This window comes from Emys orbicularis, chromosome 2, assembly GCF_028017835.1.
Source record: "Emys orbicularis isolate rEmyOrb1 chromosome 2, rEmyOrb1.hap1, whole genome shotgun sequence".
Classification (NCBI taxonomy): Eukaryota; Metazoa; Chordata; order Testudines; family Emydidae; genus Emys; species Emys orbicularis.
The window spans coordinates 213405887-213432658 of NC_088684.1; the positions used below are offsets into that span (position 1 = coordinate 213405887).

A 26772-nucleotide genomic window follows, 5' to 3' on the forward strand; every position below is an offset into this window, starting at 1 on the left:
GAGCTGTGCAGACTTCCTTTGTCCCCAGGAAATGCCGGGGCTGCCTGAGGTCAGCGCTGCCTGGAGCCTGCACCCCCTCCTGTGTCCCAACACCCTGCCCCAGCTTGGAACCCCACACCCAAACTTCCTCCCGCACCCCAACCCCTCGGCTCTAGCCTGGAGCCCCCCCTGCACCCCAAACCCCTTGTCGGCCCTAGCTCGGAGCCCGCACCCCCAGCCAGAGCCCTCACCCCCTCCCACACCCCAACCCCCAGGCTGAAGCCCCTTCCCACACCCTGAACCCCTCATTTCTGGCCCTACTCTGGAGCCCGCACCCCCAGCCTAGAGCCCATACCTCCTCCCACCCCTGCCACAGCCCAGAGCCCCCTCTTGCACCCCCAACCCCTCATCCCCACCCCAGAGCCCGCATCCCCAGCTGGAGCACTCACCCCATTTGCACACCAACCTCTTGCCCTAGCACGGTGAAAATGAGCAAGGGTTGGGGACAGTGACTGATGGAGGGAGGGGAGATGGAGTGAAAGGGGGTGGGGCATCAGAGAAGGGGTGGGATCTGGGCGCAGGGGGCGGGCAAGGGTATTCGGTTTTCTGCAATTAGAAAGTTGACAACCCTATTCTGTGGATGACTGTGAGGAGGGGAGAGTGTTTTCCTGGGGCTTTAGAACAATAAACTCCCCTAAAGCTGACTGTGCTTATGTGGGATTTGGCAGGATTTTGTTGAGTTGATCAATTCTATCAAATAATTTAAAGAAATATTGATGGTCCTTTTTAGAAGTAATTGTCAACTTTGGCTTTTTTGTGGGAGAGAAGAACATAACTTTGAAAAGGGGAAGGCATTGCACATGAAGAGAGAGAGAGCTGGCCATACTCAGGAGCTTTACATGTATTTTTACTTTTTACTTTCCCCAAAATAAGTAAACACACATCTGATGCTTCTCAAACTCTCTTTATATTGGATTTTGCAAGAGAGAATTCCTTTCTTAAAATATAAATATATATCAAACTTATCGTGCTAGCCTTCACTCAACAGCTTGTTTTGATAATGTGCAGACAATTCTAAACTTACTCTCATACTCAAACTAAATTTACAAGAATATTTATTTAAAGAAAAATATGACACTCTGGTTTCTCGTGTCATGTTTTACTCATACTTAATATTTGGTTAAACATATTCTCTCTCAGTGAGAGAGAACTCATTTAAACAACTTAAGTTATTTTGTTTTAATTATTCAAGGCAACTGAAAATGTCTAATAAAACTACATAGCATATTGTATAATGAAAGTTGGAGTTGAATGATGAGATGGGCTTTTGAATAGTTAACATGTATTATATTTCATCAAAATTGACCATAATTGAATAAATCATACCGAGAGTCTAAGGAAAATAGCTAGAACCTTTGGCAAGGTATAGCTGGATCTGCTGCCTGTGGGCTGCTGGGGTGAGAAAAAGTAAATGGTTACTGAATGGATCACTTATTTCTTTCTCGCCTCCCTACTTCCCCCCTCCCCCATATAAGCCACCATAAAATAAAGGTTTTTGTTGTATTTCAAAATATGCAGTCTCATCATTGCTTAGGGGCCCGATCATGCAAACTCTTTATTCAGGAGAGTAGTTCTTATTCCAGTGAATAATCCCATTTTATAATGGGACTGTTCTCCTGCCCGAATAAAGGTTTGCAGGACTGGGCCCTAACATACCACATGTTTGCACAAGAAGTTGTTTAAATCCAGTTATTTTCATCATCCTAGACAAGACACATTTTGATTTCTATATTAATGTGGCATTTAGGGTTCAACCCAGACCAGTAAGGGATTGTGTCACTATCTTCCCTGTAATGCTGTGCAGTCTTGATTCAGCGCCCTGACACCAGCAACATGCTCAAAGCACAGTAGCTTCACCCTGGCTTCCACCAGCCTTGGTTACGCCTTGCAGGGTGACCCCAACACCCGCACAATCCCAAATTTCCCCTAAACCATCTGCCCTGTAGTGCTCACTGAACACTTACAAAAGTTAAGTTCACTGATCCCTTAGAGAGAGTAACCAGCATCTTATTAGCTTAACTGGGGTTAGCAAACGCTCTGTTTTAATCAAAGCACTGGCTTAGTTTACAGTAAAAGTAAAACAAGTTTATTAAACAAAAAGACATAGGTTTAAGTGATACCAAGTATAAGGACTAAAGATAGAAAGGATTACAAGCAAACAAAAGTAAAAATGCGATTCTAAGACTAAAACCTGAGTCTCTTGTTCAAAGAAGTGTTTCGAACCAAGTCTGTTCCAACATGGCTGATCATACTCTTTGGCCAGTACACCCTCAAAGTGCTCAGTTCCTTTGTCCCTTCAGGTGAAGGATGCCAAAATGGTGTGTGTGTGTGTGTGTGTGTGTGTGACTGACTGACTGACTTCCCAAAGTTCATTTCCCTTGCTTCAGGAAGCAGAAAGGTTTCTTGGGGGCACAGTCTCCATCCCCCAATGAGATTAAGCAGTCCTCTTTTCCCACATACTCTCCTGATGGCTTTGTTTACCTTGCCTATAAAAGTGCTTTCCTTTGACTTTGACCACATCCTTTACTTAATTTACACTGGAGAGAGGTAGGTAGCTGCCTTCCCTCCTGTCTGGGGGAGAACCTCTTTCTCCCTTAGTGTGATCACAGACTTAAAAAAAAAAAAAGCATAATATCAGTGAGTGTCCATAATTCCTCATACAGTGTTAATATGTACATTTCACAATGATATGCATCACCAGTGTGTCATTAGTTTTCAAATGATATATAATACTTTTTAGATTCAGATTATGACAATAGCATGGTAGGCATAGTGCATATGTCAGGCCTGAGAAGAATTGCTGATACAGACTACACATAATAGTGAACCACCACTGGGCCTCTCTGTCACATCTCTATATTTACTTTTTTAAAATAGTGGCTAAGAAAGGGGATGGATTAAGAGAGCTGGGAATAGTCCTTTTTTAAAAATCCTGATAACAGCAATTTATGCTTCCCTGCCAGTATGCCAAAAACCTACTGCTAAACTATAGTTTAAAATTATTTCTTACTAGGGTTGCCAACCCTCCAGGATTGGCCTGGAGTCTCCATGAATTAGATTAATCTTTAATTAAAGATTATGTCATGTGATGAAATCTCCAAAAATACATCCAGCCAAAATTGGTAACCCTATTTCTTACTCAAAGTTCACTGTCATAATTTTTAGACTAAAAAAATTAAGTATTTGAAACATTTAATTTGTAACAGATGTGCAGATTAATCCAGTGCATTTTCCTCTCCACAGAGAAATTTGATCTTAAATAAATGTCATTAACTCTGGCTTCTTGAGTATGCCTATTATTTATTACAGCTAAATATACTCCTGTACTGGAGCATGCTGGAAGAGACTATCCTAATCCTGGCCCACATTTGGGATGAGCTCTGGGAGGGATCATGCCTGAAAAAGGAACCCACAGGCACACAAGGTCTATATGCCTGCTGCACAAATCCCTAGAGTGGTACAGGGTGTGCACTACTCTGTGTCTGCAGACAACTCCATAAACCAATGCTGTAGAAGAAAATCAGCGCTATGGCCTTTCTGGTGGCTTTCACTACTGGGGTACTAGGAGGGAGTAAACAGAGGTTGCAGTTGTTCCTGGCCACTAATGCTAGGATGCAAGGAGGCAGAAGTTTCTTGTGCTCTCCCCCACAGGTTGCACACCTATACAGTGGCCAGGCATAATCTGACTCTTGATTTTTTAAATTCTTGTTTGCCCAATGGTGCACATATGTGGCCTAATTTTCAATGGTACTTGTATATGTCTTTAACTTTGGTGAGATTTGTGGCTTCACTGAAAATCACACCACTTCTTTTAAGTACTTAAAAAGTAGGTTTTGACCTTTATATTTAGGTACACAAATTGAAAATTTGCTACCTTGGTTAAGCAATTTTTTTTGCATTACAATTCAATATAAACTGTTTAAAGTTAGAATCTCCTATTCAGTTTTTAAGGGCCAATTCATTCCTCATGTAAGCACTATATCGCCATTTACACTAATAGAGTTGGACTTGCTTACACCAGAGTTTAATTTGGCTAATTGTATTTGGCTTATCTGTAGTTCCCCATAGAAGGATTTGTTTTTTTTTTTTAAATGAACTTTGTTTTAAAGACAAAAATCTAATGTTTTCAACAAGTTGCTGAAACAACACCTAAATGTCATCTTGCTTGTAACTATGCCCCTCTGGAAATGCTTGCCTCAGTGGCATTTTTGAGATACAGTATAAGTTTTTTGTCACAAGAGGTAATCTTTTGCACTTGCTTATATGTAGATTGGTGATGTACATTGAAAGAGATAGCAGAAAGACTACACCAGGAAAAGAGCAGCAAAGCGGCAATGAATACCTGTCAAAATGCCTGGACCTTCTCATCTATCACATTGTGCAGGAGCTGCCAGGAATTCTAGGTAAATTCAGCTGGCTGACTACAAAAAGAATTTTTTTGTCTGTCTTCTTTCCTCACTCCCTTGTGGAACATTTAAGTATCTCTTTAAAGAGTAAAGACAAGGGTAAGTAGAAAGAGGTTTTCCCCCTCATTTACTGTTTATGGCATTAGCTTCATCAAATTTCTTAGTTATATTGTGAGCATATAATACTTTGCATTTGAATCTTGAAAAAAATTTTCTTTTATTTAATATTTTAATCGTGGTGGCACACAAGATCCCAATCAGGACTCAGGCTCCATTATGCTAAGTGTTGTATAAACATTTTTAAAGAAAGAGTCCATGCCCCAAAGATCTTGCAGTATAACCGTGACCTACAAAACATGGAAGAAGAGAGATGCAATTGTATATATTATATAAACATTTATGTGAGAATGCATATGGTTATAGTTGGGGCAGATAGCACCACCTATAAAGTTGTCCATTGTAAAACCCTGATTTCAGTTGCTTATAATTTTTAAAATTTTGGGGGTAAAATTTTACATGCTGGATTTCTGCTTCAGGATGAATTTTTCTAGAAAACTTCAGCCAATACAGTTCAGTTGTCTCTAATAACAAGGACAGGGAAAAATCATTGTTTTGCCCATGTTAAATTCTGGCCACTTCTTCTTTGAACAGTTCTAATGCCCCCATGCTGTGGACCAGGGACTTCAAATTTGGCTGGGAGTGGTCTTTGTGTCAGGGTGTGCTTTGTGCTAGCCCCATGAAAATCCACCCAAATTTGGCCAAATTATAAGCCATTGGATAATCACAGTTCACACATCCTTAGTAGAGACTTTTTATTGTAGCAGCTAATTTCTGAACAGTCCAACCTCAGTGAGCATGCTTGAGCCTCTCTCAGGTCCTGGTGCTGACCAGACTGTGTGTGCACCATCCCCATAGAGCAACCAAGCATACTCCAGGCCATGTCTACAGAGGTGAAGCCGGACTTTCCCTGCAAAGGGATTGGGGCTGTCCCTGGAACTGAGAGTAGGGAACCTGTCTCTCCTGTGCTTTCAGTGGCCCCTCTGCTGGCACCCAGTTATTGTGGAGGAGGATGCTGTCTGTTTTGAATACTGAGGGCACAAAACATCGACCAGGGATTGGGACAAGGAGTCTGGTGAAACTGGGACTAGAGGGGTTGGGAGGGAGAAACTGTGATTGGGTTGGCAAGGAGACTGGTGCTGGGAGCTAGTGAGGGAAAAGGGTGGTGACTGGGAGACATTTGGCTGGGAGACATTTGGCTGGGGGAAGGAACACTTGACATCAGATGAGTAGGGGGAAACTGGGACAAGGAGCTGGCAATTTGGAACCAGTAGGTGTGGGGTAGAGTAGGGCCAGGGAGCCAGATTGGCAATAGTTGGGGTGTGGGAGGAGAATTGAGATGGCTGCACTAAGGGACTGGGACCAAGAATCGAGGGAGGGAGAAGACTGGGTGGAGAAAAGAGCTGGAGAGAGGGTGGTGGGTGGACTGAGACTGGATGAGAAGTCTGGGGATGGAGACTAGGATTAGGAACCAGTGGGATGGAGGGGAAAGACAGATCAGATGAGGAGCTGGAATGGGGAAACTGGGACTGGCTGGGTAAGAAAACTGGGAATGGGGCAGGGGGGGAGTGGGAGAGACTTGAAGTAGGGTGGAGATTGGGGTAAGAAGACATAGGAGTGGAGACTGGGACTGACTAAGCAAGAAGAATGGGATTGGGATAAAGAGACAGGGAGGGAAAGAGACAGGACCGGGACAGGTTGGAGAGTATGGACAGAAGAGGTCAAGCATGGGCGGGGGGGAAGCAGTCAGAAGAGTCTGTGCCCACTAAACACACTTCCCCCCCAGAGCCTGGAATGGAACCTGAGATTCCTGAGTCACCATTCCTTTGCTGTCAGAAAATATCTGTGAAACCCCTGGCAAGGCGTCTCATTCCCTCTTGCCAATCCACATAGAGGATGACCACCTACTACGGCTATCAGTTATTCTGTTAGCTCAAGTGACAGAAGTCTGTGTGGTGGATCTAAAGTGGCCAACCCTACTGAGGACCTATGTGGGTGTCGTAGATGCCACATGATAGTATTTGTTTTTTCAGTTTGCTTTTTTAAAAATGTAGGAAATTACAAAACACTTCTGTAAAAGAATATTTTGCGGTTGCAAAGCCAGGCACTCAAATTAGAAAATGCCAGAATTAAGTTTGCCTGTGCATTATTTGGACTCTGTGCACATCTGCATAATGGTACAGACTTATCACCTTTTTAGCACAAACAAGCCAGGGTCCTACAGAGAGCAACTTCACCACACATACCTCGTTTATCCCCAGAGCATATCTATCCTGTGCACTGAATGAGGCAGGGTCCTGTGAAAAAAATAGTATGTAATCATATAGTTGGACTGTATAATAATGCAGAAGGGAGTTGAATTAAGTTTGCACAATCTTAATTCTGGTATTTCCTAACCTTTGAAAGTTATCTTAATAAAGTTCTTTTAACATACTTTATATAAGAAATGCCAACTATCCCAATCTTCTCCTGAAGCCAACATTAATTTTCTAATATGTTTATAGGTCTTGAGGAGAGTTTTGAAGGATAAGATACTAATGGCTTTTCTATTCAAACAGCCAAAGTCCTCAGGGACATAGTTCCAGTCACAGAGTACAATTTGGAAGGAGATACTAAGGTAGGATTTTGTGAGAAGCAGACAAGGCAGGGTGGGGGACAATGTGATAAAAGATAAGAGCAGAAATGAAGATGAGCAGAGAATTGTGAAGGGAATTGCAGGTGAGAACAAGAAGTTTGAATTTGACATGGTGATGCAGCCAGTTTAGGGATTCAAACAAGGGTCATTTGGCCAGCAATTTGTACGGGATGGACAGGGAGATGTGGGTACTAGGGAGCCCAGAGAGAAGAAGCTTATACAAATCAAGATAAAATGTGATGAGGGGCTAGGTGAGTTTTGGCTGTTTGAACAGAAAAAATGGATAGATCTTAGACAAGTCTTGGAGAAATGGCAAAATTTGGGCACAGCCTGGACATGCAAGGCAAAAGAGGAGTCAACAAAAATGACCCCCAGATTAGAGGACTGAGAATGGTGGGGTTATCAAGCCTGACAGAGAATGTGGGTAGTGGAGAGTGTTTGTGAGGAAAGATGTTAAGTACAAGTTTGACTGCAAGACTTCCAGGAAGAGCAAACGTCAAAGCGAGGCTAGCATGTGGGATTGGATGGAGAAAGATACTCTAGGAGTGGAGAGGTCAATCTGTGAGTCATTAGTGTAAAGATGGCAGTTAAAGTTCTCACTGTATGTTAATTGTTGTTTTTAGTAATGTGGAAAAAAAGGGGTAGCACTTGTAAAGTTTGGTAGGCTTTAAAGTCACCTATTTTTAAAATTTATTTACAAAGACCATGTAATATTTTGTTTCTCCCTCAAACCACATCTGTTCTTTGTTTTCCTAAGTAACTAAATATCAGATAGGGTTACCATTCGTCCGGATTCCCCCGGACATGTCCGGCTTTTAGAGTTAAAAATAGCGTCTGGGGGGAATTTGTAAATGTCCGGACTCCCCCCCCCCCCGCAGAGCACGCGCTGCTGACAGGGCAGCCGGACGGATGGTGCCACTTACATGGGGCTCCGACAGCCAGAGAGAGCCCCTCCTCCACTTCCCCCTCCTCTCCCCTGCAGCTGAGAGCACTCCCTCCCTGCATTCGCAGATCACCAGCCGGCCCTTCGCACCGGCAGTCTGGAGCTCCTCCCCCTGCTCCTCCTCCCCGGCACGCTGGTCTGAGTGGCAGAGTAAGGGGGCCAGGGGGTCAGAGAAGGGGCAGGGAGGTTCTGGAGGGAGCAGTCAAGAGACAGGGAGGGGGGGGTCGGGTGTTCGGGGGGGGCTTTCTGGGGGTGGGGGTGTGGATAAGGTTTTGGGCAGTCAGGGTACAGGTAGGGGGTAGGATCCTGGGGGGGGCAGTTAGGGTGGGGGGGTCTCAGGAGGGGGCAGTTAGGGGACAAGGAACAGGGAGGCTTAGGTAGGGGGTGGGGTTCTGGAGGGCAGTTAGGAGCAGGGGTCCCAGGAGGGGTAGTCAGGGGACAAGGAGCGGGGGGGCTGTCAGGGAGCAGGGGTGGGGAGAGGGATCGGAGCAGTCAGGGGACAGGGAGCAGAGGGGTTTAGATGGGTCGGGAGTTCTGGGGGGGCTGTCGGGGTGGGGAGTGGTTGGATGGGGCGTGGGAGTCCCGGGGGTCTGTCTGGGGGTGGTCAGAGAAGGGGCAGGGAGGTTCTGGAGGGAGCAGTCAAGAGACGGGGGGGGGGGGGTCGGGCGTTCGGGGGGGGGCTTTCTGGGGGTGGGGGTGTGGATAAGGGTTGGGGCAGTCAGGGGGCAGGTAGGGGGTAGGGTCCTAGGGGGCCAGTTAGGATGGGGGGAGGGTCTCAGGAGGGGGCAGTCAGGGAACAAGGAGCAGGGAGGCTTAGGTAGGGGGTGGAGTCCTGGGGGGCAGTTAGGGGCAGGGGTCCCAGGAGGGGGCAGTCAGGGGACAAGGAGCAGGGGGAGGGTTGGGGGTCCTGAGGGGGGCGGGAAGTGGGAGGGAGTGGAAGGGGCAGGGGCGGGGCTAGGGCAGGACTGGGGCGGGGCTCCTCCCGTCCTCTTTTTTGCTTCCTGAAATATGGTAACCCTAATATCAGATGACCATATATGGTCAATTGCAGGATTGGGGCCTTAGACTGTATATGCTTTGAGGAGGGTCTGTCTGTCTGTCTGTCTGTCTCTCTCTCTCTCTCTCTCTGAATGTGTGTACACTGCCTAACACAGTGGGACTCTGATCTCATTTGGGGTCTCTGGGTACTACTGTAATGCAAATAATGATAATAACAAAAATAACTTATTGTCTTTTACATGCAATTTTCTGCCTTTACTGTTGATGTATAATTTTAATGGCATATTTTGGACAACCTCTACATCAAACATAAGTTCTCCACTCTGTTTTCCTTCTCCAGTTAATGTTGGGGAGAGGGGTTGTATTGTTTTTGGGTGAAGGGAGGACTGTCTTTGTGGTTGGCTTTTATTAAGATTCATTTTGAGATCTCTAGTTTTATAGGAGAGTATTTTCTCTTTACCTGTTTGGGATAATGAAAGAATATGTTCTGATTCAGGGGTGAAAGTTATTTCCTCCATATGAAAAAAGTCCAAAATTAGACGTTTTGCAAAGTGAAACAAATTAAAAGCAGTTACATTTCTGAGTTGGAAATTGATGTTTGCTAGTTTTTAATATATATTTATTTAAACTCCCTTCTAATCCCATTCTCTTCCAGCAGATGTAGTTATAAACCAAATACATTTAAAAAATAGAAATTGATTTCAAATATTTATTTTAAAAAGTTAGATTAAATCAATAGTAGAGTAGTCAGCCTTAAAAAATTGCCATTTGCCTTTGTTAACTAAATAACTTTACTTCTGTATTTGTAGCATTTTAGGTATTTGCTATATAATAAATATACAGTCATACTGAAATAATGAGGTATCTGTATCTATTTATCTAATGCAAAATTTGACAACAGGATGACCACTGTATGCATCGTAAAATATGGAAAGCCAGAATAACAAGTTAGGTAGATTCAGCATCTCTTGTTCACCACAACTAGGGCTTTGTCATATTATTATAATTTAATGATTCAAAACCAGAAGTACATATTTATTAAAATGTAGGACTATTTATTGAGGCTCACATAACTGGAGAAGTGATGGGAAATGCATTCATTTTTATGAACAGTATATTGCATTTGGAATAGAATTGTTTGCACATCTCTCCTTTTAATTTAATTTAAGGCCAGGTTCTGCCTCCATTACGTACATTGAGTATTAAAGTCAATGGGAGTATTTGAGTAATAAACTACTGATACTACTCAGCTAATTAATATGAACCAATTCTATGGCCTGTTTTATACAAAAGGACAGGTCTGATGAGTCTGTGTTCCCTTCTGGTCTTAAAATCTCTGCAACTGCATATAAGGCTAGCAGAATCTGGCTTTTAATTGTTCAGTGACTCTATTATAGGCTTGGAAAAACAGGAAATATGTGTACGTTCAAGGGCAGAATTTATTAACCCTCAAAGCTTTAAAAATATTCATTTTTCTTCTTTCTTTGCATATAAGCAGAGACTTTCCCCTGCCCATCGCTTCAATTTTTATGCATACACCAAAGGCCTCTTGTTTGCCTGAGACAATAGTTCATATAAAACAAGATCAGTCAGAGTGGAATTCGCTGGTTTTCTCACACTTCTTGGTTCTTGAACCACAGTCTTCCCCTTTATGATCAGATATTTGATCCTTTTCTCTAGATTAGTTGTGCCTGAGACATTCTTTTCAATAACTCAGCTGTGCTCCCTCATTGGCTCATGCTAACTATCCTTTTTATTTTATTTTTTACCTGTCCCTCACAAGAATCCCTGTTGCTTTAGATAACTTTGTGTTATCCACTTCTCTTTTGTGGAAGTACATTCCAGAAAAATTATATGCTCCTTGAAAATGTTAATTTTTATCATCCAGAAATCCTGGTTGAAATCCTGGCCTCACTGAAGTCATTGGTAGTTTCGCCATTCAGTTCAGTGGAGCTTGGAATTCATTCATTGTATTTCAAGAGTTCAGTTTTTTTAAATATCATCCTACAAAAATAATTTAAGTGTCCATTGTGTGTATGTGTGTTTAAACTATATGAAATTATACACAGTATCTTGCACATGATTAGAGTTAATATGAGACTTCACTATCCAAAATCTTCTTAATTTAAATCAGCAGTTCCCAAACAGTGAGTTGTGACCCCAATAGGGGTGGGTTGTGCCCCCAATAGGGGTGGGTTGTGCCATCAGCAGATGGGGTCGTGGGGTCCAACAGACCATATTCGTTGTGTGAGATGATGCCGTCTGCCCCCAAATGTTTCCAGACCTGTTCCACAAATGCCATGCCAGGAGGCTGACGTTTTGACCTACAAAATGATGGCCTCCACACATCGTGGCCTCATGGATACAGTGCATGTGAGGTCATGTTGTGCGGAGGCTACCATTTTTGTAAAATGGGTGCCTCCTGGCGTAGTATTTGTGGAGCAGGTTTGGATATGTTGGATGTGCAGAGGTGGCTTTGCAGATTCCATTTTGCCATTTGCACCATCCAACTTTGCAGATATCCAGGTGAGAGACTTGAATCCAGAAGATTCTTTTCAGTAGGCAGCAGCTTTATCAATAGAGCATCCTCTCTGCCTGAGCTGGTAGGAGCCTGTGCTAGCCTTTTCTGAGATGGGAATCTGCAGTTGCTTGTAAGTACCTTAAGGCAGGGCCCATATCTTCTTTTTATGCTACCCTGAGTACACTGTTGGCACTCGATAAAGAATCATTGTAGCTTGTTGGGTCTGTGCTGCAAGTTCCTGGCTGACAATGAAATTATTCAGCCTCCCACACAGGTGATGATGGCTAAGCATCTCAGCCAGATGAAGGAAAGTTTGCATCCTTTTCCCTCAACTTGAACATGACAAAGTATGATTGGGTACAAAACCCCTTTCACTGCAAGCCTGATGCTATGGCTTTGCCAGCAGCTGAAATCAAACAGCACACTGAAATTTCCTGCAGTGGATTCTTATGAGGAACTTATCCCCAACTTTCTCTCCTGGAGTTCTGATTCCCTGCCAAGGGTGAATATCCTGCACTCTCAACACGTGCCTTGAAATTGATGGTGCCATTCTTGAGCACATATTTGTGTGAAGCTGGATTCAGTTCACTTGTGTCCATCAAATCTCAGTATTGATCTTCTGTTGATGTTGCATCATAGATTAAATGTGAAATTTATCACACTGCTGGACTTCGAGAAGTTGTGTTGCAACACGCAAGACTGTGTGTCACATTAGAGAGCATTAAATAACGTACTTAATGTGTAAATTCCTTTAATTCCTTGGTCACTGTGTTGCGTTGTTGCTGTCTGGGGTCACAGCAAACAGTGTCTCAAAACGGGGTCATGCAGGCAAAAAGTTTGGGAACCCTGATTTAAAGTGAAATCACCAAATGCTATTTTCTAATATCTTATGGAAAGCTGCTAAACAGGCTTCTCCAACTTTTGATTGCTAAATTTGGCTAGACTGCACAAAGTTCCTGTGGTTCATTCTGATATGTATTTGACACTTTGGGAGTCAGAAGGGGATGGAGACTTGATTTACAAATGTTTCCAGGGACCAGAAATTATCCCTGGTTTTAGGGGAGTGTGGAGTTCAGAGTTAGTGTGGTTGCAGAAGTTTGAGTGACAGCTGCTTGCCTTGAAAAGTAGTGTGCATGCCACCATACTATTCCAGTTTTATGCAAAAATAATTCCATTGAAGTCAGCGGAATTATACTTGCATAAAACAGGACAAACGTAGTAATCAGCCTCAGCTCCTTTGTTTGTCACTTACACCCATTTGGTACGAAGGAGAAATTAATTTCTCACATTAGTGTGAGATTGTGAAACGAAGGGTTAGTATTTCTGGCAATAACTGGTTAAAATTTTCAGCCAGGATAACTGATATACCCCTTGCCGCTCATTCTGAATTATTATCTATAGAAGAAAGGTATATCTTCTGTTTGCAAATCCACATGAATCAGAGCAACTTACTGGCAAGCATTTAGAGACTAAGTTGTTTGTTGTTTTGAAGGTAATCAGTTGAAATCATTTGGACTGCTCACATGCTTAAAGTTAAGCACAGTTAGGTGTTTTTTGGATTGAGTCTAGAGTGCCAAGCACTTTGTAGGATCAAACCCTCTTTAAGTAGTTCAGTTTGTAAGAAGAATCAGAAATAGTTTTTCTTCAGGTTAAGCCTGGGAAACCTCATACAGGCTACATGAGAAAAAATGTCAATAGCCCCTTTGTTTAGTTAAACTAGTTATGTTGAGGTAGACTGAGCTGCATCCTACATATTTGCTGTGTATTACAGGTGATATTCTTAGTGCCCTAGCTAATGTCTCTGGACGTAAACATCCATCAACAACTCAGGCCAAACAGCTGAAGATGTGCCTTCCCATGATGCCAATAGTTCTTCACCTTGTGACATCCCAGGTAATTATTTTTTTAATTAGAAAACAATGTAAACCACTGTGTGCTCCTTAAATGCACTTTATGTTGATTGTAATTGGAGTAGGCCAAATTCTGCCTTCTTTACATGAAGTCAGCATTAATTGAAGTCAGTGGGATTTCCAGCTATGTGACAGAATGAAGACTTGAGCCCTATTTGTGAAGTTACGTTTAGATAATTCTAATGATAAAAACAAAATAAATGTTCTGCTTTTTTAAACATACTGTAAACTATGCTACATTTATCACGTTTTTAATTATTTACTCTTATGCCAAAACTCTGCTCAAATAGGTATTCCGTCCCCAGATTGTAACCGAGGAGTTTCTTTTTAACTATGGAACTTTGCTTGTAAGTAACAAGTTCAGTTATACTAACATTTTGTATATCAAGAATGTGTATACTCCTTGGAATTAATCTTATACAATATATAGGATAGTTACAATAAAAATGGGGTTGTCTTTTTTGATGAAACTTTTTTATTTTTACTATATTAAATTTGACTTCTTAGCAGAAAATGTATTGTCTTCCAATAGTATATTTGCTTAAAAGACAAAAACCTAATACAATGGCTTTCTCCATGGAAACAGTATTTAAGATCAAATGTCGTGAAGGTCATTCAAATAATGAAAAAGATAATTTAGAAGTTTCATATAATATAACTGAGTGTACGCTCTGCATACTGTATAATTTCTGATAAATGCATAATTTCCTAAGTGCTATGAAAGATAAACTATAATACCTGTTTCAGTTCAGTCATATTTAATAACACACATGCTTTTTCTAGTTTAAGGATATGACCCGCATGAATTATGTTATCATTTTCTCCTTGCCAGTACATTTGCACTATATTTAGTTGATGAAATGCTGAGCAGCATAAACTAGAGAGCTAAGACATTTGTCATGTTCAGCATCTGCTGTCTAGCTTTGACATTAACAATAAAAACTGTACTGGATTTCAAATATGTCATAGAGCAGTGTAGTTAAAATGAAGTAGTACTTCTGTATTGTATTGTTAGTTTCTAGTATGAAAGTGATAGCCACTGTCAAATGAGAAAAGTGTATTTTAAAAGTTGCACTTCATGATCAAACAAAATATTTTGAAGGACACATTTTCAACAAAGTGCTTAAATTAGTGATTTATTCACATGGTAGATTGCAAAAGCTCTCGCTGCAGACTGGTTAGATTACTGTTTCACTTTTTCTTGTTCCTTAGAGTTTGATGTAGTTGTCTGTGGTTGAAAAGATAGTGTTCATAAAGACTGTTTTTAGAATGATGAGCATTAGAATTAAGAAAAAATAATCCAAATTTTAAAAGTGGAGCTGCATAGGGTTTTTTTCCCTCTCTTTAAATTTTTGTAAGTGAATTTAATTTTTATGAAAGGTGCTGGCTTGACCTTTGTGGAGATCGAAGTCCTCTATTTTATCCACAGATCAATTACAGCTCATGCAGCTGTAGTGCAAGTTTCCTCACTACTGTCCTGCCAACTTGCCTCAAGTGTGTACTAGAGAGATCAATTTTAGTTCACTTTCCAAGCTCTTTGGCTTCCCTAATACAGCTAATAAATTGGCCAGTTAGTGTTAGCTGTAGTTTAGGTTTTGTGAAGTGGCCATTTGTTGTCTTTGGAAAAGAACCAATATCTTCCCTTAAAAAATTATTTCACGTAGTCACCAAATTCCTGACAGATAATAACAATTTACAGTAACTAACTGGGCTTGATTTGAACCAGCAACCTAGACATGAAAGACTCTTATTTTTCATCAATAAATCTCTGAGCTACAAAGTTTAAAATAATGATGATCCCAAATAATTAACCAAATAGAATTTATGTATATGTAAACTTAAAATATATGTTGTTGTAGTTAAAGCCAAATTTTTAAATATCAGCTCATCCTTCACTTACCTATGGAATCTTGAATTCAGAATTATTTGTATCCCCTGCTATGGTTCATATAATCTTAAATGCCATAAATAATGCAGGCGCAATCCTGCAAGAAGTTGGGCACTCTCAATTCCCCTTGATTCCACTTCACAACTCCATTCTCAAAGAAAAGTTGGTGAGAAGGATGAAAGATCTTATCAAATGCTTTGTTAGTCCAAACTGGTTCTCTCTAGTCAATATTTTAGCTTTATGGTGAATTGATGAAACCATATATGAAGGCAGTTGGTCGTCCTTTTTGGCTTCTTTAAATACAATTTTTATAGTGATTGATGAAAGAATTCTTTGTAAAATTTATTCTTAACCTTCTATTTTTATTAGTTGAGGATCTGGTGATGATGCATGGAAGAATTTGCATATGTTTGGCAAAATAATTCCTCATGGAATCCTCTCATGAAAGCATTAGGGCCATATTGTCTCTGTCCCTTTTGTGCGTGTTTGAATAGGAAGAAGGTGAAGTTTCAAGAAGCAGATGCCTTCAAGTAGTGTCCCTATGGGTGCTCCACCCTAGGTGTGCTTGTGCCCCATGCATCTCAGATCAGAGATTTTAGGTAGCAGTGTCCGTTTGGCCCACGCATGCATTCTCCCGTCTCATGCCCTGCAACAGGGTTATATAGCACTGTGTGGGCAAACCGCCCTCACTTCCTTCTCAACCACCTCAGCAGCATCCGAATTGAGATTACCTCACTTGTATTTTTTTTCCTCTTGTTTGAGATAATTAGTTCATAGAGTTTCCATTAGTTCTAGTACTCCCTTTTCCTTTTTTTTGAGGAGTTTATAATTTTTTTTTCTTATTAGAATAGCATCCACAATTATTTTTTTCTTGGTTGTTCCCTGTGGAGAAGTGGAACCTGAAAAGGGTATGTCTGGCTCCCCTGGGTTTAAACATTGTCTTTCTGTCGAGAGGCTATCCCAGTCAATGATGGATATTCATGCTGTATACGCTGTCTCGGGGAGTTACACATCCCTCAAAAATGTTGTTTCTGCCTTAAATTAAAATAAAGGGCCAGAAAGAACCAGGAACTAAAACTGTGTCTGTTATGATGGAGAGTTCTGACCCCAGCCCAGGGACCCTCCTTGTACAATGGTCCTTGAGAAGGCCTACTCCATCAACTTCTTTGGCATGACACTCCCCCATGGCTTTGAAGAGGAAATCCCTGGATTCCTCTCAAAAAGTCACCAGAAAGCAGACTTCATGTCCCTTGGGTAGAGAATCTACCACTAAGAGACGATCCCCGGCCAGGTTGACTACCTTGGCACCCACCGATCTCCAGCTCAGTACCTATGAGGCTGCAAGTTCCTCAGGTATTGTCATTGCCAGAAAGCCTAAGGCCTCGAAGAGTTTGGGCTCCGGAAGATTGCTACTGTCGGGTGAATGGAATGGCAGAGAGAGAACAGCTTTAAAATTGGTACCGACAGCGTCCCCTAGAGCCTCGGTACCTAGTACGTCAGCTCTGCAGAAGGCCAGACCAACACCTACTGGTCATTCATCAGTGTAAGAGACCTCCAGTACCATCAGCACCTTCTACATCAGTCGCTTCTGCTCATCTTACCTCAGCAGTACTGCCCACCATCCTGGTACCACAGGAATTTTGCTTTTCCAGGGTCTCGGTGGTTTCAGAAATGCCTGAGTGTCTCCTGATCGGCATCAACACATTCCCGATACCGACCACCCCTCTCACTCTCCGGACAGACAAACAGTACTGACAGTCTCTCATAGCTTCCATAACTGCTCCACCTCTGCGAAGTGTTGAAGAGGAGGACGATGATGACAATTTCTCATCAGTTTCTCACATTTCTGTCCAAGGCTCTCCTTTCCACTATCAGGGAGCTTTCCACAACTGCAGAACCAGCTTACTGTCTTGAGAGAGACAGCCCACCCAGTTGGTATGGATGCCCTTGGGTGCCCACATCCATGTCTTTTGCACCACATCAGTGGCCTTACAAGAACAAGTGCTTGGAGGCACCAGAACAGCTTCCCGCAAGGCTCAGTATTATCTCCGATGTTGTTTGACTTATATTTGAATAACCTACCATATACTGGATCTTGTGAGTTTTATGCAGACGACATGTGCCTCGGCACTCAGTTCCACTCCTTTGACATACTTGAGTGATTTGAATGCATATATGGTGGCTATGGCTGATTATTGTCGGTGGTGCCTGATGCCAAGTGTGTTGGGTGTCTTCCACTTAGATCATGCACAAGCGAGCAGAGAGCTGAATATAGTTCTCAATGTTTAGCGAATAAAGCATGATTCACATCCAGTCTATGTAGGCATCACGTTGAATAGAACTCTCACATGTTGTGACCATCTTACAAAAACAGCAACTAAGGTCAAAACGCGCAACAACTTGCTTGGAAAACTGTCCGGAACGATTTGGGGTGCCAATACCCAAATGGTACGCACTTCAGCCTTGGCACTGTTATTCAGCTGCAGAGTACTGCACTCCGGTATGGGCTTGTTCATCTCACACAAGGATGATCGATGTACAACTTAATTCCACCAAGCGTATTATTTCAGGCACAATTAAATCTACTCCTCTACCGTGGTTACTGGTTCCTCCACCAACTTTGGCATGCAGTTTCAAACAATTTCAATACTTTATCAGAAGGCTAGCGGACTCATTAAAAATTCTGATAGAAGAGGTTAAGGAGTCGCAACACAAGCTACTTGACATCCTGCACACATTCTCATCTCTCCACATTGCGAGGCCTTGCTGCACTCAGCAAAAATAATATGGCATACCCCAGCAACAATACCTCTCACCTGTAAGAGCGGGGGGAAAAATACCATGTTCCCTCCAAGGGCTCAGGCTTTTTATTTTCACACCCATCCCCAAACTCACTTGTCGTCAGTGCTGTAAATGTACATGACAGACAGCACCATGCTAAATCAGTGCCATATGATGAGGATTTTAAATATCTTGATTTATTTGGGCAAAAAAATCATAATCATCTGCTATTCTGTGATTTAGGGTAGCCACTTACCAAATTCTCATGGCAAAGTATATAATATATTAATTACTCCAAACTGAATGCCTTTACTGGCAATCTTCCAACAGACCAGAGGGAGCAATTTCAGATGATCGCTGCTGAAGGCCAACTCCTTGCAAGTACATCTCTGCAGGCCTCTCTAGCCACTGCTGACACAGCCACTACAACGGTGGTCATGAGGAGGGCTTCCTGGCTTCAGCTATCTGGCTTTTCAAAGGAAATCCAGCCTACAGTGGAGGTCCTTCTATTTGAAGGATCAAAGTTGTTCATCAAGAAAACTGATGAATCCCTCCACACATCAAAAGATTCTAGAGTCACCTTGTGCTTGTTAGGAATTTACATGCCTGCACACAGAAAAAGATTCAGTAAATCCCATATGGTGCAGAGATTACAGCCTACTCAATTCTCCTTTCCCCCCACCCGAGGCCTTATGAAACCCAGCACAAGAGATTGCAGAAGAGTACACCAAGTGCCCCACAAGCATTCACTTCATAACCCTCTATATCTAAACATCAATTTTGGTAGGTTGGTCAAGGGCCCGAATTACCACCCCCATCCTTATCTGTTGCAACAATCCGCATGTCTCTCTCCCTTCGGCAACCACCTTGCTCTTTTTCATCAAAACTGGGAGCACATAACTATGGACAAATGGGTGTTGGAGACAATTTCTACAGGATATTCTATCCATTTTACCTACCTACCTCTCTTCCCTCCCCCCCCTTCCCTTTTCAGGCACCCTTCTCATGAGCATCTTTTACAACCAAAAATCGACTCACTCTTGAACCTGGATGCTGTAGAACCAGTTCCCACACAATACAGAGGGAGGAAATTCTACTCCAAGTACTTCCTGGTACTGAAAAAAAAAACACAGTTGGAGACCTATTCTAGATCTAAGATCACTCAACAGATTTGTGACTGTTCAACGATTCAAAATGGTAATTCCCACAGCAATAATTCCATCTTTGGACCAAGGGGACTGGTTCTCAGCTCTTGACCTGAAGGTTCCTTAATTCCATATTGTGATCCAGCCATCCCACAGAAAGTTTCTCTGATTTACTCTGGGTTTGATCACTTTTAATACAATATGCTCCCATTTGGCCTATCTTCTGCGCCCAGAATGTTCTCAAAGGTCCTTTCTGTGGTAGCAGTACATCTTCGCAAACAAGGAATTCTGATCTTTCCATGCTTAGACGATTACCTTCTCAAGGCATGCTCCTTCAACAAGGGTTTGATGGTCACACAAAAAGTCATGGACCTATTTCTCTGACTGGGACTACAATTAAATATTCAAAAGTCCGCATTAACTCTAGTACAACATCTGGAGTTTATAGAAGCCTCCTTCAACGCAGTAGAAGCCAAAACATTCCTCCCCTTGCACAGATTCAGCACTCTGGTCAATGTTTTCTTAACAATCTGGGTCAGCCCTCAGACTGTCTCCAGCTACTGGGACACATGGTGGTGAGCACCTTTGTAATAAGCCATGCAATACTTCACATTGGGACAGAGGAGGTCTCCTGTATGCATTTCAACCTAGAACTAAAAAGGTCAGGATTATCTCTAAGCTCTGTCAAGGTGCACTTTGTCGCTGTCACGGCCTTCCCTCATCAGATAGAGGGTTATTCTGTTTTCGCTCATCCCACAACCAGAGGGTTTCTCAAAGGTCTAGGTAATCTCTTTTCACAAATCAGATGCCCCACACTGACATGGGACCTCAATTTTGTCTTTCGGTGTCTAACAAGACCTCCCTTTGAACCCATGGCCGCTGCTCCCTTCAACACCTCTCTATGAAAACTGCCTGAAGAATAGGAGAGAGAGGGGGCTCTAATGGCATACCCCCTCTTTACAGTTTTTTTTTTTTTTAAAAAAGGCAAGGTGACATTACGACCACACCCCAAGTTCCTACTGAAAATAGTGGACATAAATACTTCCACATAAACCAATTTATCCACCTCCCAGTTTTTTCTGAAACTGCACCAAGAAAAAAGAGATGCAACATTGCACACAGTCAATGTAAGGAGAACACTAGCCTTTTATTTAGATAGGACTATGACCTTCAGGAAATCTTCCAGACTATTTCTCTCCATTGTGGACAGATCTAAGGGATCCTCAGTCTCCAAACAAAGAGACTCTAGCTGGATATCAAGCTGCATTACCTACTGCTATCGGTCTCACAATCTTCAACATCCTTCTAAAATATGAAATCACTCCACGAGATCCCTCTCTACTTCCATAGCCTTTGTCAAAAATGTTCCTGTTGTAGAAACACGCAGAGCCGTGACTTGGACATCTGCTCATACATTTGCTGAACATTATGCAGTCACTCATGACTCAGCGTCGAATGCCATATTTGGTTCCAATGTCTTATCTGCAATTCTTGACTCTACACTGAAGCCCCATACTTCCCACAGGAGTACTGCTGGAGAGACCTAGAATGGAACACCCATAGGGACACTACTTGAAGAAGGGAAGGTTACTTACCCAGTGCAGTAACTGTGGTTCTTCGAGATGTGTGTCGCTATGGGTTCTCCACTACCTGCCCTCCTCCCCTCTGCTTTGGAGTTCTTTCCAGTGAGCTCTGAGTTAGAGAAGGAACTGAGGGCAGTTCACCCATTCAGCACTATATAGCTCTGATGCAGGGCACGAGATGGAGAGAGCGCATGGGCGGGCTGAATGGACGCTGCTACCTAAAATCTCTGACCTGAGGTGCTGGGGGTGCAAGCATACCTAGAGTGGAGCACTCATTGGGGGGACACATCTTGAAGAACCACAGTTACTGCACAGGGTGAGTAACTTGCTCTTCACACCCCTCTCCCATCAGATAGGATAAGCCTAGAGCTTCTGCACCTGACCACCTAGTGGCAGAGATTATGGATGGCAAGGATCAAGCTATGTCGACTTTAAAGTAGGAATTTTGGCACTGGACTTGATTTGTCTCCTGTCCCTCTTCAATTAAACATAACATGAGGATGGTTAATGATATCCTGGAGAGCCATTCAGAACAGACTGGTGTATACCAATTGGCACAATTCAGTCAGTGCAAAAGCAGCACAGATTATGGATTTCCCAAAATGGTCAGATTTTAATTTGTCACAGATAAACAAAACCCTCTCTGTAAAGAAATTAGATGAAAGGTAGTAGCTTTCTTCAAACAGGCAGACATAATGATAAATTGCCTTTTTTCATAGAAAATTAACTTATTAGACCTTGATGTTCATCCAAAATAATTGTTCTTTAAGTATGTGTCAGTGTGGATCCCACTCTAGGTACAAATGTGCTCTGTGCATTCAAGACTGAGTTTTTTTTTTTTTTTTTTTTTTTTCTTTAATAGCAGTGTCTGTTAAGGCTGCACATGTGCCCTGTGCCACCTCATGTCCTCCATAATTCCTTCATTGTAGATTTTCACAGACAACACGACAGCCATGCACTACATAACAAGCAAGAGGGCACCTGCTCTTTGCCCTTCTGCCTGAAATTGGTGTCATCAGAACAGGACAACACCAGGATTCAGCAACAAGTTAGCAGGCAAGCAGTCTGTGACCAGCCATGAATGGCCCTTGCACAGATGCATTACAGAACGGATATTCCATTAGTGGAGATTGCCCCAATGGTAATGTAAAATGTCATAACTTTTGTTCTAGAAGAGGCCTGAGTCCAGATTCATTACCAGATACCTTCCTTCTTCAGTGGAATAGAGTCTTGTTTGTATGCCTTAGCATAATTTCCCCTGATTCCCAGGGTGAGTCCCACAATCATTCTGGTGGCTCCTTATTGGCCAAGGCAGCTGCGGCTGACAGATCTACTGCAGATGTCCAGCCTCCAATCCAACTCCCACGCTACCTGGAACTTGTCTCACCGAACCATGGCCAGTTACTCCACCCAGAACCATTGTCACTGCACTCATGGTGTGGCTGTTGGATGGCTCAGTAACACAGATAATGGCTGCTCCCTACAGGTCCAGGAAATCCTGTTTCAAAACAAAATGACATCTTCTAGATAACGTATTCTTCAAAATGGAAGAAGTTCTTGAAACGGGCAGCCCCAAAACTCCAGATCTCATTACAGAAGATCCTTGACACCCTATGCAAGCTGGTCTTCTGCTCAAATCTAGTAAAGTCAGCCTCTCAGCAATTTTAGCTTGTCACCCATCTTTCTCCTCTCTAGTTGGTCAGGAATTTTTTTATGAATACTTTTCCCCCCCAAAATGTCAATTTGTTGAAACCTAAACTGTGAACTGAGGCAAGTTTTGACAAATATCCTGACTCAAATTTCGGGGGGAAAAGTTTTGAAATTGTTGAAATGGGATATTTCAGCATATTTTAAATGAAAAGCTTCAGTTTTTCCAGTCAAAACAACTTTTGTTTTGTTTTGAAATTTTAGAAATTTGGACTTAAAAAAAAGGGTGTGGGGAGGTTGAAATCGAAATGAACATTTGATTGATCCAAATCAAAATTTTTGGGCTGAAGTGGGATGGGGAAAAATTTGAAATCTCAAAAATTCTCTCAGGATGGGAAACCCGTTTCCTGCCCGTCCCTAATATTCTCACCCTATGCTACTGAAATTTCTTAAAGGGCTACTACATGCCCACTAGTCAGAGAACCAATTCCTGCCTGTGACCTAAATATAGTCCTCCTTAGACTCATGGAGTCTCCCTTTTAACCTTTTTCAGAATGCTCCCTACATCACCTCACTAGGAAGGTGAACCTCCTAGTCTCTCTCACTCCAGCCAGAAGAGTGAGTGAGCTTCAGGTGTTTATGGCTTACCCTCCCCAAATGACATTCCATAGGGACAAGGTGGTGCTAAGACCTTACCTGAAATTCACCTCCAAAGTGGTTTTAGAATTTCATCTGAACTAATCCATCAACTTGCATTTCTTCTTCCTGAAACCTCATTTGGCACTGTGAAAAAATAAATTACGCACCCTAGATGTAGCCAGGACTCTACATTGATAGGAGTAAACCATTCAGACTGTCACTCCTTCTGATGGACACTGCTTATTTAAAAAAAAAAAAAAAAATCAATCTCACGTGTATGAATCACATGTGCATTTACAGTGGGATCCACTTGACAGTATCTCAAGGGATCACAGTTACTTTAAAGTAAGTAAACATTCTTCTATGACCTGCTCTGTAATATCTTTAAAAACAAAGATATAATGCTGTTATTGTAGATAGAAAACTCCTGTATGCATTTCTTGGGTATTAGGGAAAAGGTAGTATGTTCTGGATGCACTTCTAACAATGTTATAGTAATACAATTTATCATTGACATCCTCAGGACATAAATTGAAAGTTCTATGAAAATTATTGTATAGCTTTTACCGTAATACTGTATAGAAATGAGGTGTATAACTTGAAGGTCAGAAAGCTGATGCCAAAGCAGTACCTTGTCTATGCAATAAAACTCTATGACTTGATAAATATAAGTAATAGTGTATTAAATTCTGCTAAGAATTATTCCTTCTGTGGCAAGTAAGCATCCCCTATGAAAGGTATATACATGCATAAAAGTGAAGTCAGAAGAGAGGAAATGAATTAAATAGCCCAAGAACAGTGGGAATAATAGTATCATATTTACTTATCCCAAATCATTAATATTTTATTCACTGTTCCTCAGAATGATGATTTATTTAGGTTATAAAGTATGCCTTTCTCTATGTACTCCTGCATGTAAGTGCATCCATACAATATGTACTGTGTGTGGAGATCAAAAAGATGGCACAAATTACAGAAAATTACATTTTCCAGAGGGTCTTTGGTCTTTTTCATGAGCTATTTTAATATAGCAGTATCCAAGAAAGTTCAAAGTCTCTTTTTAGAAAATGCAAGCTGTGTTACTAATAAAGTACACTATTTAATTGCTTCATATTTATCTGGAAACTTCTTGACATTAGTCGAGTTAATGGGCCTTGTTGTACAGTACTTTTGAGTATGCAACACCTTTACAAAACTGCAAAATTATGTCATGAAAACTAGAATACAAATGCATTCAACTTTCATATATGAAAAATATTAAATATGGTTGAGGATAGCATAGTTTTAATGAGGATGCTCTGAGGGGTGTGTGTGTGTGTGTGAAAAACATTTGTTACTCTTTGTTGCTAAACTCGTTTTGAATGTGTATATTTTTTTTTCTACAGAATTTTATCAAATCAATAGATTCGGGAGAAACTAACTTAGATGGAGCAATAGGTAAGTTAATCTATGGCATTCCCATATCTTTATATGAATGTATTCTTACCAGTGGTGCTGGAACAATGTGTATAGTGGGGGTGCTGAGAGCCATTGAACCAAATGTAAACCCTGTATATGATGGAAACCACTTCAAGCCACGGGGTGTGGCAGCACCCCCAGTACCCCTAGTTCTGGCATCTATGATTCTTACTGTAGCATGTTATAAGGAAAAACAATGATTCTTTTATGAACAGGTCAAACTGCATCAGAAGAACTAATTAAGACCACTTTATCAGCATTCGAAGTGGTAACACAGCATCCAGTCTTGTTGACGCTCCATCGCTCAACAGTAAGTCCTGGCAGCACATGAAACAATTGCATATGTATTGTCTGAATTCCCACTAATAAACGGAATGTTTCAAGTAGTCAGTAGTTATTAGGGTCATGACTTAAAATATGTATGATCAGAAAATAGAAAAAAGTTTTAATTATTTTTTGATTGAAAAAGATTTGTTCATTTATAGAAAGATCTAAATTTAAAAGGTGAACAGAAATGTTCAGGTTCAATTTATTATGTCCAATCAGTTGAAAAGGTGCAAAAAGAGTCAGATATTTTGTCCAGAATTAGCTCTGGAAATCTATCTGTTTTTAAAATGATTTTGTGTGCGAAAAGAACTGGATTGACCACTTTAGCCACAGAACAAGAACAGCACTGAACATCTGTGGAAGTTTCCCTACTTCGTTCTGCCAGTATGCCTTAACCACGACCTGAAGAGATCCACCTCTAAGAGTAAAAGGGTATTTCTGCCTTCGAGCCCATTCAATCCTTGTTCTTTCTGATGAGACTGCTACCAAGAGTACCAATTAATGCTGGTTATGGTATTGATTTTTATTATTATATGGACACTTGTTTACTGGAAATTGGACTGAACTCAACAGCCATCAAATTGAAACAGCCTTTGGTCATTAACAAACTGAGCTGGACTGATATGAACAAGTGGCCTAGAGAAGAAAAACTCTGTCTCAGTTCTCCAATCCCCTTTTGGTGTGTGTGTTTTTCAGCTGACTGTTAAGTTGTGAAGTTGTAAGAACTAAAAACACTAAAACTAACACATACAAAAAAGATGAGCTGGAATTAAAATGCCTGTTGTTATTGTTGGTTTTGAATAGTGTACAGTAAGCAACCCACAATATACTGGGTGTTTGCCAAACAGTCAAGAAAGTCTGGTCCTCCCTACTAGAAGCTCAGAATCAGATAGATAAGTAGATAGAGGTTAAGGGAAGTGGAACAGGGATATAAAATTTATTTTTAAGTCAGCTCAATTCACTGCAAGCAGTTCTTGAAGCGGAAGTTAAGTAGAGATCTGGAGTGAATTCAAGTGAATGTTATCTCAGACGCTTAACAGCATGTAAATTCATTGTTAGACCCCATTCCAAGAACAACTGCTGTTTCTTAAGATAATGGTTCTGTGGTTTTTAGTGTGTCTTTAGTGTGACCTCCATAAAAGTGATGCATGTTTCTTTCAAAAATATTAACTGAAATTTCAGTACCTTCTGTCAGTGCATTATATTAATTATAAGGTCTGTTTTTTCTGAAATAAATTGCAGCAAGAAGGCAGGTGCCTTTTTAATATACATACTCGCAACATATTGTGACAAAAAGTGAGGAGTGACTATCCCACTTTACTTCAAAATTATCACTAAGTTGTACTTTCACTGTGCTGTAGCAATGTCCACCAAATTGCAAGCTGGTTTGCTGTAGATTCACACCCTGGTTTGCTGTGCAGTAACTTGACATGTAGACAAACTCTTCATTTGTTTCCTAGGTCTGTGTAGATCAAAAATGCTGCAAGAATCCATTTTAGTCCCAGCCTAAGAAAGGGCAAAGTCATGTGGGTTTTTATTTTTTTTTTAATTTAACCAAACTTTTTTCACTTTTAAAAATATTCAATTTTTATTCAGGTATTTTGCAAAGTTTTGTGGTATTTACTTTATCCAAACAATCACTGTCAATAAAACTAATTTTCGTGTCCACCCAATTGCTTGTTAAAGTTTATGAAGTATGGCACTTTTGTATACAGACAGAATCCTTTTCCAGTTTTCAAATGGATGTCTTTTAAAAAAAATATTTATTAACTGAAAATAACTACTTCCATTGCT

The 26772-nt window shown here is 41.4% G+C and overlaps 1 protein-coding gene across 1 annotated transcript in view; it reads left to right on the plus strand.

Moving 5' to 3' along the window:
• Nucleotides 1-26772, plus strand: part of ULK4 (unc-51 like kinase 4) — a 426845-nt gene that overhangs the window by 114036 nt on the left and 286037 nt on the right. The window contains exons 22-26 of the mRNA XM_065398954.1: nucleotides 4309-4442; nucleotides 13372-13493; nucleotides 13801-13857; nucleotides 24579-24630; nucleotides 24867-24961. Coding sequence (XP_065255026.1) covers nucleotides 4309-4442; nucleotides 13372-13493; nucleotides 13801-13857; nucleotides 24579-24630; nucleotides 24867-24961 — 460 coding nt within the window. The remainder of the gene's footprint in view (nucleotides 1-4308; nucleotides 4443-13371; nucleotides 13494-13800; nucleotides 13858-24578; nucleotides 24631-24866; nucleotides 24962-26772) is intronic.